General features: G+C 46.1%; 1 protein-coding gene across 1 annotated transcript in view; it reads right to left on the bottom strand.

Annotated features, from left to right (window-relative positions):
* Positions 1-530: 530 nt before the first annotated feature.
* The window catches only part of gfra4a (GDNF family receptor alpha 4a), a gene marked incomplete at both ends in the record, with an annotated part of 143,274 nt that continues 128,546 nt past the window's right edge, over positions 531-15,258 (bottom strand). The window contains 5 exons of the mRNA XM_084438974.1: positions 531-671; positions 5,052-5,221; positions 8,871-9,005; positions 12,559-12,674; positions 13,965-14,304. Coding sequence (XP_084295100.1) covers positions 531-671; positions 5,052-5,221; positions 8,871-9,005; positions 12,559-12,674; positions 13,965-14,304 — 902 coding nt within the window. The remainder of the gene's footprint in view (positions 672-5,051; positions 5,222-8,870; positions 9,006-12,558; positions 12,675-13,964; positions 14,305-15,258) is intronic.

Below are 15,258 nucleotides of genomic sequence, written 5' to 3'. Positions count from 1 at the left end.
AGTCTGCTGCCCAGGCAATCCCATGGTGGAGAGTCATCACATTGAATATTTTTTACATCAAGGAATGTTCCAGAACAAAGTCAATTATAGGAGAGAGTTCACTGCACTGCATCTTCAGTGGAAAACAGTGCTCCTCCCCACTCTGTACACCTTCCAACCCCCGGCCCTTCGCTGTGCCTTCAATGGGCCTTGAGGACGTGGACAGTCTTCTGTGTTGTGCTGATGCGTGTTCGTGGGTGGAGATGTAGCGGGAAATTAGATTCCTGATTTCTTTTCCTTCCGGCGCCACAGCTCTCCCTCACACTCGCTTCAAAGGGCACGGGAGTACGATACATCCACTGTGAGTTAAGATTCACGAAAAGAGATAATTGTGATTTTTTGTGACGGGGGTGGGGGTGGGGGAGGGGGGCTGAGAGACGCGATCCCTTTTCCCGCTCTTTCCACACACCGGCCTTTTCCCCCATCCCCACCCCTGCCTCCGCCCCCCGGGTCTGCGGTGTTGGTCCCCTGAGGCCGGGCGAGCGGCAGCTCTACTGGTGGCAGAGCAGCAGCAAGGCGGCCAGCGCCCAGGCCAGGAGGGATGGCAGGACGGGCTGGGCTCCGCGGTCTGACAGCCCTGGGAAGGGCAGGGTGGAGTCTCCTTCGCTCCACAGTCTGTCGTTGTCATTCATCTGGAGGAGAGGAGACACACGCCCACAGGGTTTCAGTACATCAGCAGCTGTATCTACCTCCTTCACAAGCCAAGCTCCCCAGGCTGTCGAGCAAGTCAGACTGGAACTCCAGTCGGAGTCAAACTTTTTAACGCACCGCATTGAGTTTTATCCACCTTCCAATCCCTCGTGGCCGAGGATATTTGATATCTCAGACTTGTAATGTACCGTGCAATGCATAGTAAACCTACTCTATCGGGTATTTTATTTGTATGGAGAAAAAAAAACGATCTAAATATCATCTCCTGCATTCACCCTCTGATGTGGAAACAGGCCAGAGTAAGAGACTTCCTTCAATGCAAGGACTATAATGCGTGGGGGAAGGAATTCACCAGAGTAACTATGTGGTTATCAGACGCAGATTGCCCATCTGTGGTTCTGTGAAATAGGATGCACAGCACAGCAATGCTACTTATCTGACTGATGCAATTCCACAGCAAGTGGAAGCATTTCGCTGGAGATATATTTGGAATAAACTCTTCAATCATAAACTCAATCTCCGGGGAAAAAAACCCGTGCCTCCCATCCTTCATTCTATTCTTCACACCAAAACTGGCAAAACTCATCATCGCCGTCGGCATCACAGTCCCCTTTCTCTGGTCTCTATTTCCATTCACTGCCACCTGTCTCTCAGGCTCTGCTTTATTCACTCAATGTCTCTCTCCCCTCCCTTCCCCTCTCTCTCCCCCAACATCCTCCGCCTCCTTTCTCTCACTCCCTCTCTCTTCCCCCCAGGGGTGCATATTGGGGCCAGTGAAAATCTTGGGATGGCGCACTATAAAGGCATAGAGAAGATTAGAGTGACTGGGGCCTGGGTTACACTGCTGCGTTTTTCTGCGTTTTCCCCGAAAAAGACTTGGGGGCGAATTCACTAAAGCAAATTGCGCCCGCTAATTGCACCATTACATTGCGCGTCAGTTGCGCCAGCTATGTGCTCCGTTTTAAAAACCTATTCACTAAAGACATTGCGCTAATAATATCCCAGCGCAAACACGCCCATTCGGTGTTTGCGGCTGAGTGCAATTTGCTGCTGATATAGGAAATGACTATAAATACTGCGCATACAGCGCATACAACTCGTATGCATATCATTGGACGATGGCAGACAGAAAGAGAAAAATACGATTCTCAGACCGCGAACTTGAAGTCCTCACGGACGAGGTTCAAAAGCATGCCTCACAGCTTTCCACCAAAAATATGACGGCTACAGCCAAAAATCAGATTTGGGGTTTAATTTCACAAGCAGTCAGTGCCATTTGTGTGTGTAAACGCGGAAGACTGCAAACGGAAGTGGAATTATTTGAAAAGACGAACAAAGGAAAAATTGTCATTTTATGTTATGCAAGTTGCAGCACGATGATCTGGCATACTTTTGGGGGAGTGTATAACATTGCCCCACCGGTACGATCTAGGCATCTAAACGGCTTTTCAGGATTCCAAATGTGCACTCAATCACACCGCGCGTCCTGATGTGAGCCCAGTTGTACCCGCCTCTCCAACGTTGGAAGGATTACGCACGGGAGTCATCATCCATGGCTGAAGATGATACCTGCCGTCACCTATGATACAAAAGCAAAATATTTTCAAGACCATTCAAATAAAAAAAATATTGTGTAGGCTATGTTTTTATTTATTTATACCTATATCGGCCCCCAGCCGTTCAATGAACAGCTATAGGGAATGCGCAGTTTCGCGTATAGACTATTATACGCACAGTTTCGTGCTATGTAGGCTATTATAAATGAGTATTATTCATTGGGGGAGCTTGGACTCGCTGGGGACGGGTGGAGAGACGCATAGTCAACTGAGCCTCCCCAGACGCGACTTCATCCTCCAGTTGGCGGAAGAGCTGCGCGCTCTGGTGTCCAAACAGCTACCGCTGTGGTTCTAGTGTTAAATCAAAAAGTGACCTTCTTCTAAATATTCTCTCACGAACAACATGCCTGGCATTGCGATGCCGAATTCGCCTCGCAACAATCACTGCTGCCATGATTAGCGGAAAGGCTGGCCATGACACCCCTTGCGCTTAAATACCACCACGTCTCTGAAAACGGAATTAATTTCACTTTAACTGCGTGAGGCAATTTGCGCCGATCTTTGTGAATTGGGCGGGTTTTGCAATAATGTTCATTTGCATAGAAAGGGGAACATTCTCCGCCCATATTACCTAATTTAAATATGAGCTAATAACACCGGCGCAGAGAAACGCAATGACGAACGCAACGCAGTTAACACCGTATTTCACCCTTTGCGCGGGCTTTGTGAATAGCAAACATAATTTTTGACTTATTTGCACAGGCTTTGCGTCAGGAAAAGCTGCGCAATCCTTTAGTGAATTCGCCCCTTACAGTACACTTGCGCCTATCAATTACACTACCCCAGCCACAATGATCCTCAAACCCGGAGGCCATGGGATATGGCCGGAGCTACGTTCTAGTGTAATGGGCAGATCCGGAGGCTTTTGAAAAAAAACTCTAGGCCTACACTGTAATGCTGTGTTCACATTATAACAATCAAACAGGTGATTTACGAGTTTGAGCTATATAGTATCTAAGTGGATACTAGGGATGCACCGGGACGTAATTATGTATCTGTTCAGTCAACATAATTATCTGTATTCGTATTTGTATTCAGATAGAAACTGGAAGTGGTTGTGGTTTATACCGGAAGTTGTGTTAAATTGCATTTTCTAATAACTTAATATTCTTTGGCAATGCAATTTTGGAGCATTGAAAGCATCAAATTGATTTAATATTGGCATATAATTAGTTCTGAAATATATTTCCACGTTCGAGTCCGCCCAATAAAAGTTTGTTGATTCTAAATTCAAGTTCTCAATGGAGTGCAACGAGTTGACAATTCTGTCTGATATCAGGATAACTCAACTGGGATGTGATGGAAAACAATTGTCAAATACAACAGTAGATGGCGCTGTGCCACCTCAGATGCCGCTCTCAGTCAAGACAACATGAAGCGAGCAAAATAGAGTTGGACATGAATGAAGTGCGCTGCTACAGTAAATGTGCAACACTGTTTTAAAACTTAGCAGCTGTACTATGACAATGCAAGCAGCAGTACCACATACGCAGTAAACATCCACAATCCACTTCTCTCAGACAATCTATCCAAAACGTAACGTTATTGTCAATCTCAATAACATTACGTTATGGCTTAAGCTATGTTTTTTACCCATAGCGTTACTGCAATGGATATAAAGTTTGCCAGTGGAACGAGCTTTCAAATCCATACCTACCAAAACAGAATGACCAGCTAACATTAGCGGAATTAAGAAACTTGCTTGACCTTTCAAAATCTGACAACGGGTGAGTGAAAACGTGTCCTTCTCTTACCGTCTCACTGTAGGCATTGCCAGTGGTCTCATCAGATTAGCGCGACATCTCCTGTGATTCACTCATCAATATCAACAATATGCTAATGTGGATGACGCTTATGTTTTTTTCCCCCTCCGAATAATGAGTAACTTTGGATAGAAAATGTATTTATTATGTTTCCAAGGCATTATCTGTTTCCAAGGCATTATCTGTTTCCAAGGCATTATCTGTGCCTTTCCGAATAGCGTATCTGTATTCGGGAACACTCCTAGTGGATACTAAAGTTAATATCAATTTGGAAATAAGAATAACAAAAGTCAAGCAAAAAACAGCCAAGCAGATACTGTAGTTTTTGTCTAATCCTAGTCCAAAAAATGAAAGGAAATACACAAACGGCACCGAAAACATTACCTCTCGCCCTGCGTTATCGCTGGGGTGGAGGTAACAAACGCAGTAGTGTAAACCAGGCCTTGGACTTCTCAGTTGGGAGGTGGCCAGCAGGGTGGCCGGTCATTTTAAGATTGTGGGCACGGCCACCCCTTGGCCACCCTTGCCCCCCCATCCTCTCTTCCTCTCTCCCTCTGTCCCACAGCAACATGCGGTCGAAGGTGTAATTGCTCATGGAGGGGAAACAGTGACAGTGGGAACGAGTGCTACAGTCAACTGGCTTCCCATCAGGGACTGAAACCACACGTCTTGTATTGAGGTTGTACAGTTCTCTGGTCTCTCCCCATTACTCCATACATACATTACCTGACCCGGCTGAGATCCACTGGAGCTAACTCTACTACAGTAACTGTAGATAATGACTCATCGGTACTCTTCTCCGTGGGGCCCTCATGAGGATGGACAGTTTAAACAGTCCATTAGTCTGTCCTCCTCACTGCTACTAAACCTGGCACCTGTTAGCAGGTCATTTCTGATAAACCCTGACTAGTAGAGTGGGTTGAAAACACACATTACCATACACATACCACCGCTTCATCACAACGGCTCTGCCTCCTCTCACCTGAGTGGGTATTTGGGCGCCCAGGATGTTCTGTTCTGTTTCCATGGCGATGCCAGGGGTGGAGGTTGCCAGGCGGTGGATCTGGTCATCAGGGGGAGGGCTGGTCATTCCCGGTTGGTTGGCAACGGATTTCACGTCCGTCCCATTCCCGAAAGCCAAGATGGCGTTCTCTAGAATAAAGTTGTGTACAGCGGTAGGGAGACTGGTTAGCAACAGTTGGGTAACTATTTTCTCTATCAACACTGCCAGGGTCTATTCAAACCATGAAAGGCAATGTCATCTTCTCATTAGCCCTACATTTTTCATTGGTATTTCCAAGAAAGCCCCCCCGTCCATTTAAGAGTGCTGTATGGTCTGTTATTTTCAGTTAGACGGTGGTGTACACGGCCTGTACAAGATTATGTAGGCCTACGTACCTCAGAGAGTGAGTCATCTTCATGACTATGTACGCACTGTACAGCATCTCTCTCAGAAATTAGTTGCTCGCTTGTCATGTCTAGCTTTGGTGTCTATTACTTAAATGAACATCTACAGATTCCATGCTGTACATTATACAGGGTCTAGTAAATCTACATATTTGATGTACTTCCCACTGAAGCTCCACCTTGTCACCGGCTGGCATTCAATCAAAACCAAGATGACTTACAACATGGTGTTGTGGCAAATTAATATTCCAGATGCATTCATTTTCCCACGGCTAATGGCTTTTCGGCAGCAATTACTTTTGCATGAAAGTCACTTCAATTAAAACAAGCTCAAATGAAGATATGACCGAGATTTTCTCATCAATCCACCTCTCGGGCTGATAAAATGAATGTGGGTGCCTTAGGCGCTAAAATGTCCTCCGTACCCAAACACAAACTGTGTTGGTGGAGTTTTACAACTTTGCCTTATTCTAGCTCTTTACTGGCTTTCTTACCTCTGTACCCATGACTACTGGGGAGGTGATATTGATGCGTTTCTTGCCGATACCTTATCCCTGCGATTACAGAGAAGGAAACATCCGCTCTTGTGAACAAAACCCTGTGGTGATCAATGGAGGCCTAAGCTGTTTCTATTCTAAACAGATACTGTACCACCCGCAACATCACACAATGACAACAGTTGGAGCCTGAAGAAGAAGGAAGAATGAGCTCCAGTGTAAATTCTTGCCCACACCTCTTAGTGGGCAGTTCTGCAGCTCATTAAGGAGCTTTCCGACTGCATCACAACAGTGAAGACAGAGAACAAGTCAATAGTGTCGCCAAGCCGACAGACTGATTGAGGAGGAGGAAGGCGCAGAAAGGCGTGTCTATAGACTCCAACAGTAATGCCACTGGGGGGCCTTAGTGGTGGAGGGCAGGTGGGGAAGTGGCGCCCCCTCCCTCCCAGTGAGCGCGCCGTTATGGCCGCGGAGTGTGCAGCCTACGGCAGGGTTAATGGATTAGGGGGAGAGGGTGCCATTCCAGCTGAAGTGACAATTGATGGCTCTGACAGTAAGCCGTTATGACAGTTTCTTTGTGAATGTTTGGACACAGCTGTTTAGGCGCAGTTATCTCACGTTGGTTTGACTTTTGAGTCTCACCCCGAAGGGCTTCACTGACTTCATGCATCTCTGCAGTCACACTACAGCGCACATCCCCTGCCACCCGGCGAAGTGAAGGGACCCATTCAGAACCAGTGAACCCAAGTGAGCCCAACTGCCAGTTCCCTGTACTGTAAAATATGTTTTACCATCAATATAACTTTTAAGGGGAAAATGAAAATAATTCTGTCGGAAAATGAGCTTCACCTCCAGTTGTCCTCATATTTCCACTGACGGTGATGGTTTCAGCCCGGGGAAGAGGCAGTGTGGCAGTGGTTATCACTCATGAGGGCGCAGGTACAGGTGACAGTTTTTAAACCTGGACTGCCTCCACTGTGGAGGAGTTTTTCAGCTTTTTCTCCCTGCAAATGGCTACGTTTTCCCCAAGTGCCATTCCACTGTGTCCACCTCATTAGCTCTGCAGCAGGAAACCAAATTAGGGCCTACGCTCAATTACAAAGTCATCAAAGGCCATCTGAAGTCCTGTCTCAGCAAATGCTCCCAGTTCTACAGCAGTAAGCTGGCCAGACAGACGAGGCTGTACTCGCTAGTAAAACAGAACCGTTCCACCGGAGGAATGGGTTTGTCAATAGATGCACGGTAAACTAAATGAGGAAGAGCATTATGCAAAAATCTGAAACATAAAATGAATATCAATCAATCAATCAAAGCTTTATTTGTATAGCGCATTTCATACCCAGAGGCAACACAATGCGATTTACAGAGAACAAGGGAGGTGGGCATACGACCCACTCTCTACATATTCCAGAGGGAAGCAAAAAAACAGTAATCACCCGGGGGCCAGATAAGTGAGCTGTAAAAATTCTTCCCTGACCCCTCTCAACAAGGCGATCGAGCAAGCTCCTGGAGTATGTTTGTCTACCGGCTAAGAACATTTATAAAGTAATACATTACATTAAATTACATTTCAGAGTAAGAGAGGCTAAAAAAGCATCATAGGATAGAAGGGCACTCAAGAAGTGAAGTGAGCTGTTCTAGTATTAGAGAATTTGATTTTGATGTTAACTAAAGTGAAAAATAATTTGTGGATGCCCCCAATGCCCTACTGTATCTCCCAATAGCAAAAAATAAACACTGCCTTGTGATTCGTATCCGCTCCAAAATGTAAAGTATTCTTCCTTGGCTCACACCCCTCCACCTACTGCCATGAGAATCAGTCTGGTTGTTTTTGCATAATCCTGCTGACAGACAAATGCACAGCCAGAAACTGGCCAAGTAATTGGTCCAAATTCTCTTCGTCCTAGTCATATATATATATATATATATATATATATATATATGCTTTGCTCCTGAAACAGAATTGCATTTTGAGTTTTGGAGACAGGATTGGACTTCAATAATGATGATAGAGTGAGCACACCCGCTGGGTAATGAACTGCTGCTTTAGAAATATGTTCATCCCTACTATCACTTATGTCCCATTTGAGGAGGATCAGCCATTTGCTTAAAAGTCCTATTATGAAAAGCTCATTCCGTGCTTGTGTACATGCATTTGGGTCTCTTGTGGGCCTACTAACACACAAACTGTGAAATAAGAAGACCCTGTCAGTTTTTTGTCGGCAGACAAATTCTGAAAACGTGACTCAAAAAGCCATTCAGATTTGCTTCCGTCAGAAGGGCTCATTAGAATGATACTGCCCCCCATCTGAATTTTCTTTTGTTAACTAACCATTCAGAAATGTCCTGCCGCATGTGCATTGTTTGATCTTCTGGAGTCACTGACAGAGTGGGGGTGGGAAGCAGCAGCTCATTTGCATTAAAGCTACAGACACAGAAACGGCGTGTCCAGAACAGGACTGAAACAGAAGGGTTTAGAGGCATACAAGAATGCTTCATCTGAGTGGTATTTTCCGCAAACATATTCAAAGACATGTTTGGGGCACCGCAGAGCCCTTTTTTAATTTACTGAAATTGAGCATAATAAGGAGACCTTTAAAGAGCTTGAGGGAAAGAAAACATTTTCCCTCAGAAGGAGAGAAGTGAAAGGAGGCCCGCCTGACAGTGACAGCTGTGTGTCTGTAGGGCCTGTCTCTAAGGACTCACAGTAAGGACTCCTCTCTGAACATGCTGCTACAGTATAGTGTTCTATACACCGCAGAGCGAGGCTGTTTTAACTCTGTCTTGACTCTAGTTTGTCATGTGACGGCGAGGTCTGGACAGAGTGTAGAGGCGACAGGACGTGTTGCCGCGGTGGCGCTGCGCAGACTGTCTTACTGATCGGCGTCGTCACTCACTCAAGCAGACGTTGTCATGGAAATATCCCAGGAACTCAGCACACTGCTCCCTGTGGTTCCCACTGGCTGCACAGGAGCACCAGGGTCCGACGTTGGACGTGTAGTTGTCCAGGTAGTTAGGAGTGACGGAGCTGCCTGGGGAAGAGAGGAAGAGGGGAGTGGGTGAAAAAGGAAGGATAGAGCAGAGGCTTTGCAAAGAGGAGAGGATCTATATGGACCCATGTGTAGACTAATGTAAGATGTGTAATGTATTATCTGCCTGTCTTTTGTATAACCTGTGATTCTTTGTATAACCGGTGAAATATTAATAAAGTTCTTTGAAAATGGAAGGAGGAGATGTTGGGCTGGAGCCTTGGTCCACTACCTACCAGACCCGATCAAACGATCGGCTTGTTTTTAGGGTTCCTCCATTGCATTCTGAACTTGGTAGAGCTGCTTTTTTCCATAATGCTCCTTATACCTGGAATACTTTACAACAGACTCTAAAGCTTGAGGTACTTCCTTCAAACGTAGTGTTTAAATCCATGGCTTTTGACATTTGTACTTCGACCTGTGACTGTTTTTAATAATAATAATAATAATAATAATTCTAATAATAATTATAATTATGTATTGTATTTGTTCTGTTGTTATTTATGTACTTGTGTGAACTCGTCAACACTGTAAATGAGGGAAACCTCAGTGCTTTAAGAGTATAAATAAAGGTTTGAAATTAAATGAGAGAGGATGTTTTGGCAAATGCGCTCACCTACTGTATAAGACCAACATTAAACTAGGGCTGCGAGCAGCAGTGAGCGGGCCCTCGCACCCCATGCACGTCGGGGTGCGGCGGCATTAAAGGCTGTGCTATTTCGGTGTCCAGTACTGAGAGAAACTTCCTGTCACCAGTAGGTGGCGCTCTAAGCGTGACTCAATACCGACGCATAGATGTGTTCAGGACGGTACCTTGATGAAGCGTGAGAAATGTTGAGTAAATTGGATAACGTATGTAGGAGTTATGAGGACTTCCTGTTTCACCAGTAGGTGGCGCTGTAGGTATGACGCAATACTGACTTACAGAAGTGTTCAAGATGCGACCTTCATCAAGCATGAGCAATTTGGAGTAAATCGGATAACGTATGTAGGAGTTATGAGGACTTCCTGTTTCACCAGTAGGTGGCGCTGTAAGTGTGACTCAATACCGACACATAGATGGGTTCAGAAGGCCACCTTCATGAAGCGTCAGCAATTTGGTGCAAATCGGATGATGTATGCAGGAGTTATGAGGACTTCCTGTTTCACCAAAAGGTGGCGCTATAAGAATGACGCAATACTGACACATAGATGTGTTCAGGACAGAACCGTCATGAAGCGTGAGATATATCAGACAAATTGGATAATGTATGGAGGAGTTATGAGGACTTCCTGTTTTACCAATAGGTGGCGCTATAAGTATGACGCAATACTGACACATAGATGTGTTCAGGACAGAACCTTCATGAAGCGTGAGATATATCGGACGAATTGGATAATGTATGTAGGAGTTATGAGGACTTCCTGTTTCACCAATAGGTGGCGCTATAAGTATGATGCAATACTGACACATAGATGTGTTCAGGACAGAACCGTCATGAAGCGTGAGATATATCGGACAAATTGGATTATGTATGTAGGAGTTATGAGGAATTCCTGTTTCACCAATAGGTGGCGCAAAAAGTATGATGCAATACTGACACAAAGATGTGTTCAGGACAGAACCGTCATGAAGCGTGAGATATATCGGACAAATTGGATAATGTATGGAGGAGTTATGAGGACTTCCTGTTTTACCAATAGGTGGCGCTATAAGTATGACGCAATACTGACACATAGATGTGTTCAGGACAGAACCTTCATGAAGCGTGAGATATATCGGACGAATTGGATAATGTATGTAGGAGTTATGAGGACTTCCTGTTTCACCAATAGGTGGCGCTATAAGTATGATGCAATACTGACACATAGATGTGTTCAGGACAGAACCGTCATGAAGCGTGAGATATATCGGACAAATTGGATTATGTATGTAGGAGTTATGAGGACTTCCTGTTTCACCAATAGGTGGCGCTATAAGTATGACGCAATACTGACGCATAGATGTGTTCAGGACAGAACCGTCATGAAGCGTGAGATATATCGGACAAATTGGATAATGTATGGAGGAGTTATGAGGACTTCGTGTTTCATGGCGAAATGTCAAATTTTGGCGGGGCGCCACGGCAAGGGTGTTTGGTGAAAACTCAATTTTTTTGATAACTTTTGATCACAAAGGTCTTAAGATGAAGCTGACCGAATATGGAGTTGATCGGATGAAATCTGTAGGAGGAGTTCGTTGAAGTACGAGGCATGGAAATGGTCAAAACAAGGACGAAATGGCACATTAAAAGCAAAATGGCGGACTTCCTGTTCGATGTTGGGTATAGGTCCAAGAGACATTTTAGTGTGTCTCGATGAACTACTTATGCCCACCGATTTTCGTTCGCCTACATCAAACTGAAAGGTGGTGCTCGCCATTTTAATTTTTCCAGGGGGCGCTCTTGAGCCGTTTTGCCACGCCCATTTCGGTCACCCATGAATTATCACATTTTTCACCGGGACTGACGTATCTGCAAAGTTTCATCCGTTTTCATCGATGTTTAGGCCGCCAAAAAGGCATTTGTTTTGGAAGAAGAAGGTAGGAGAATAATAATCCTTCGAAATTCAATAGGGCCTCGCACCGCCAGTGCTCGGGCCCTAATTACACACACACACACACACACACACACACACACACGCACACACACACACACACACATACGATCTACAGTATTTACACATGCATTTGTGTTTTCAGGGTGGGGTGTTCATAGGAGCGGAATACTGTAGGTATACTGTATGTGTATGGATAGATGAATGCAGTGGTACACAGACCCAGGTTCATTTTTGGCCACTGGGGTCTCTCTCTCTCTCTGAGACGTGTTCACTCTGCGTTCTGGGCTTTTCGGTGGGGAAATGATTGGAGCTATTCTTTGTGATGGAGAACCTTGTGTGAAAGCCTTTTAAAAGGGGGGAAGGGGATTAAATCGTAGCACTTTAAGGCAATGTGTTCAAAAAGGGACTATTTTGCTGCTATTGATTTTAGAGTAGCAAACTATAGCATCTGTAGATGTGCTGTGCTAGTTGAGACGTCTGTGATGGGCAATCACTAGAACACAGCCTCTCTCTGGATCTCTCTCTCTCCCTCTCTCCCTCTTCTCAATGCAGGATCTTTTCTCTGTTGAAATAGTTCTCGCAGGTTTGACGAACACCCTACGTACGTGTTTTGTTAAGCTACAAATTGCTGTTCCGTACCACGGACAAACAAACTTTCATGAAGCTCTTCTGCAGAAGCTGTTCCGAGTGTCGCCTCTCAATCGCACTTGTCCTCTCAAGGATAACTCTTCCAGAGTGGCAGTCAATAGATGTGACTGCATCACCTACACTGCCTTGAGCTGACTCAGTATGCAGCGCCATATCAGTGCCTCATCGATCACACCTCTCATCACGATCTCTCATTCATTCTTTCCCTCCGTATTGGCAGGCTTGTCTACCCTCCTCTTCCTCCTCTTCCTCCTCCTCCCTGTCTACCGCAGTTGTCTCTCCTTTCCATTCAGGGGACGTCGACCGGCGTACCGTGAGCCGCACTTCTCACCTATCAGGCCGGTGTAAGCCAGCAGACATGCGCCGTAGTTGTCCTGCTTGCAGCCGCTGGCAGTCTCAGTCTGCTCCGAGGGCTGACAGTCGTACTGGAACTGTGCCCAGCGGGACCTGGGGGAGTGATAACACACCATCCATCATTCACCCACGCCTGGCCGCCACACAGCGCACCGCTGCACGCCAACCGGTGCCAGCACTTTCCCTCCAGGAGTGGCTCTGCACCTGTAACAAACCCCCCCCCCCTCCCCCCAAAAACACCGATCACGCACTTCAACAGCAGCACTCGTTAGGATCACTTCTTCTCTCCTCCTCTCCTCTCCCCGCCTTAATGCTCCCATGCCCTCCTTAGCCTCCCCCTTCCTCCGCCCCGCCCCCTTGCCACCCATCCTACCTCCCCCTTCTTCCCTCCCTCCTTGAGGGGGTCCCAGTCACTCTCTGAAAGGCTGCCAGTGCTGTTGAGAGTCAGTGTGAGACACGCATACACACACACACACACACACACACACACACACACACACACACACACACACACACACACACACACACACACACACACACACACACACACACAACTTGGCTGTTCACTTAGAGTGCTGTGTGGCTGTCTGGCTGGCTTGGAGGGAGGGATGGGATTCGACATTTATGGAGCCAGCCCCATAACCTCCATAACACTTGGCCCTCATATATCACACCCACCTACATGTCTAAATTCTCACGTCATGGTGTGACGATGTGTGAGAGCAGCATATTGGGTGTGAGGTAAGTGTGCGCATCTTTGCGAACTGCCAGTTAATGCTCCTTGACTGTGGTGGGATTGGAGACCTGCAAGGGGCCTTGGGTCGCTCCATCCGTCTGAGCTCTGGGGGAAAGGATCGCCTGATCGATAGCCATGACTGATGAGCTCCTCGGTCTTCCTGACGTCTGAAGAGTGACTAGATTAAACGCTGGTGACCATTTTCTGTCAGTGTGGAGAGGCTACTTGGATGGGGCTTAAGAACTCCATGATTCCAATTCCCAGTGATGGTAAGAAAACGCCCCCCCTGAATTGCGATGCCTGTTGGGATTGCTCTCAAGAGTGGTGTGTGATGAAAGCATTCTATCAGCATTTCACCGGCACATTAAGTTAGAGTGGTGTCTGAACATCTCTATTTAATCACCGGCTTTCTTTGGATGTACAGAATAGTCCCATAGTGAAACTATTTATATTGTTGATGTTGAAGACAGATATAAAAGCCAAATGTTTTTCAAGGTCCAAAATGTAATTATTACATTAGCAACACACAAGCCTGCCTTGCTGTTCAAATAAACATGAAATAATTTAATGTATTCACTTGTAATCCAGTATGGAGTTAAAACTACAGTACTAAGAGTTGATTTAGTCCACAGAGAGACCTTACTTACCTGCAGACGTAGTCTGCCTTGCAGACGCGTAGCTGGCTCAGGCAGTTGGGTTTCTCCTTCTCCTCGAAGGAGCAGACGGGCACGATTGTTTGCCTACGGCGTTCAGCACACGCCGTGTCCGTACAGGGGCAGAACAGCAGCTCGTGTGTGTAGTCTGGAGGGACGCGGTCGAAGAACTTCCTCAGGGCCTTGTTGCACTTGGGCCGGTTGCAGGGTCCGGAGCGGGCCGAGGGTTGTATGCAGGAGGAGACGTACTCCGTGCGCAGCTTCTGACACGTCTCGTCAATGTTGCACGCCTTGGCGGCGTCAAGGCAGCGGTTCACCGTAGTGACCTCAGACTCTGGAAGAGGCGAAACCAACAAACGCAGCATGAGAGCTTGTTCAACGTTTTTTTTGGGGTTAAGAAAACTTATCCTTTGCATAGAATGTATTATCCTTTTATTATGTATGGAATAAATATTGTCAAAATCTGTCTCAGGACTCAGCAGGAATGCATCTCAAAATGAAATGATTTTCCAGAGTATCAGAGTATCAACTCAACAAGTATCATCATCTGTGATGGCTCAGTGATGAATAGAACATGAATCCAGCCTAAATGTTGAATGAGCTCGGGCACTGGATGCATTTCATCTAAGTCCTGACGGTTGAATATTTCATTATCGTGGGTTAATGCGGACGCCAAGGAGCAGCTCCATCTCTGCTCTGGCAGAATAGCACTTTATAATTACAACCTCTACATCCCTCAGTCTTCTGGCTGCCCAATCCCAATCTGTCTCCCCTGGCCCTGGATGTCCCCGCTGTCGTCTTTTATAATGAGGCAGAGACGCGCTGGCCGGCCATGGAAACAAGTCATTGTTGTTTTTGTGCGACATCATCTCCCAATCCATCATTATGTGAGTTTTTCCCCATCCCAATCAATAGAGCCCTGATAGAGGATGTTCAGCTCCTCTGCTAGATTTGAGTTCTCATTTGGTTGACATCGTGTCTCCCGGTCAGTCTCTGACTGGGCTGTCATGTAAAATATGGATAGCCCAAGAGAACAATATGGATGGCCCAAGAGAACAATATGGATGGCCCAAGAGAACAATATGGATGGCCTAAGAGAACAATATGGATGGCCCAAGAGAACAATATGGATGGCCCAAGAGAACAATATGGATGGCCCAAGAGAACAATATGGATGGCCCAGGAGAACAATATGGATGGCCCAAGAGAACAATATGGATGGCCCAAGAGAACAATATGGATGGCCCAAGAGAACAAAGTAACAGTTTGAGCTTAGCTGGTAAGCAGC

This window comes from Borostomias antarcticus (genome assembly GCF_949987555.1).
Source record: "Borostomias antarcticus genome assembly, chromosome: 5".
Classification (NCBI taxonomy): Eukaryota; Metazoa; Chordata; class Actinopteri; order Stomiiformes; family Stomiidae; genus Borostomias; species Borostomias antarcticus.
This window is presented reverse-complemented; position numbering and strand designations above follow the sequence as displayed.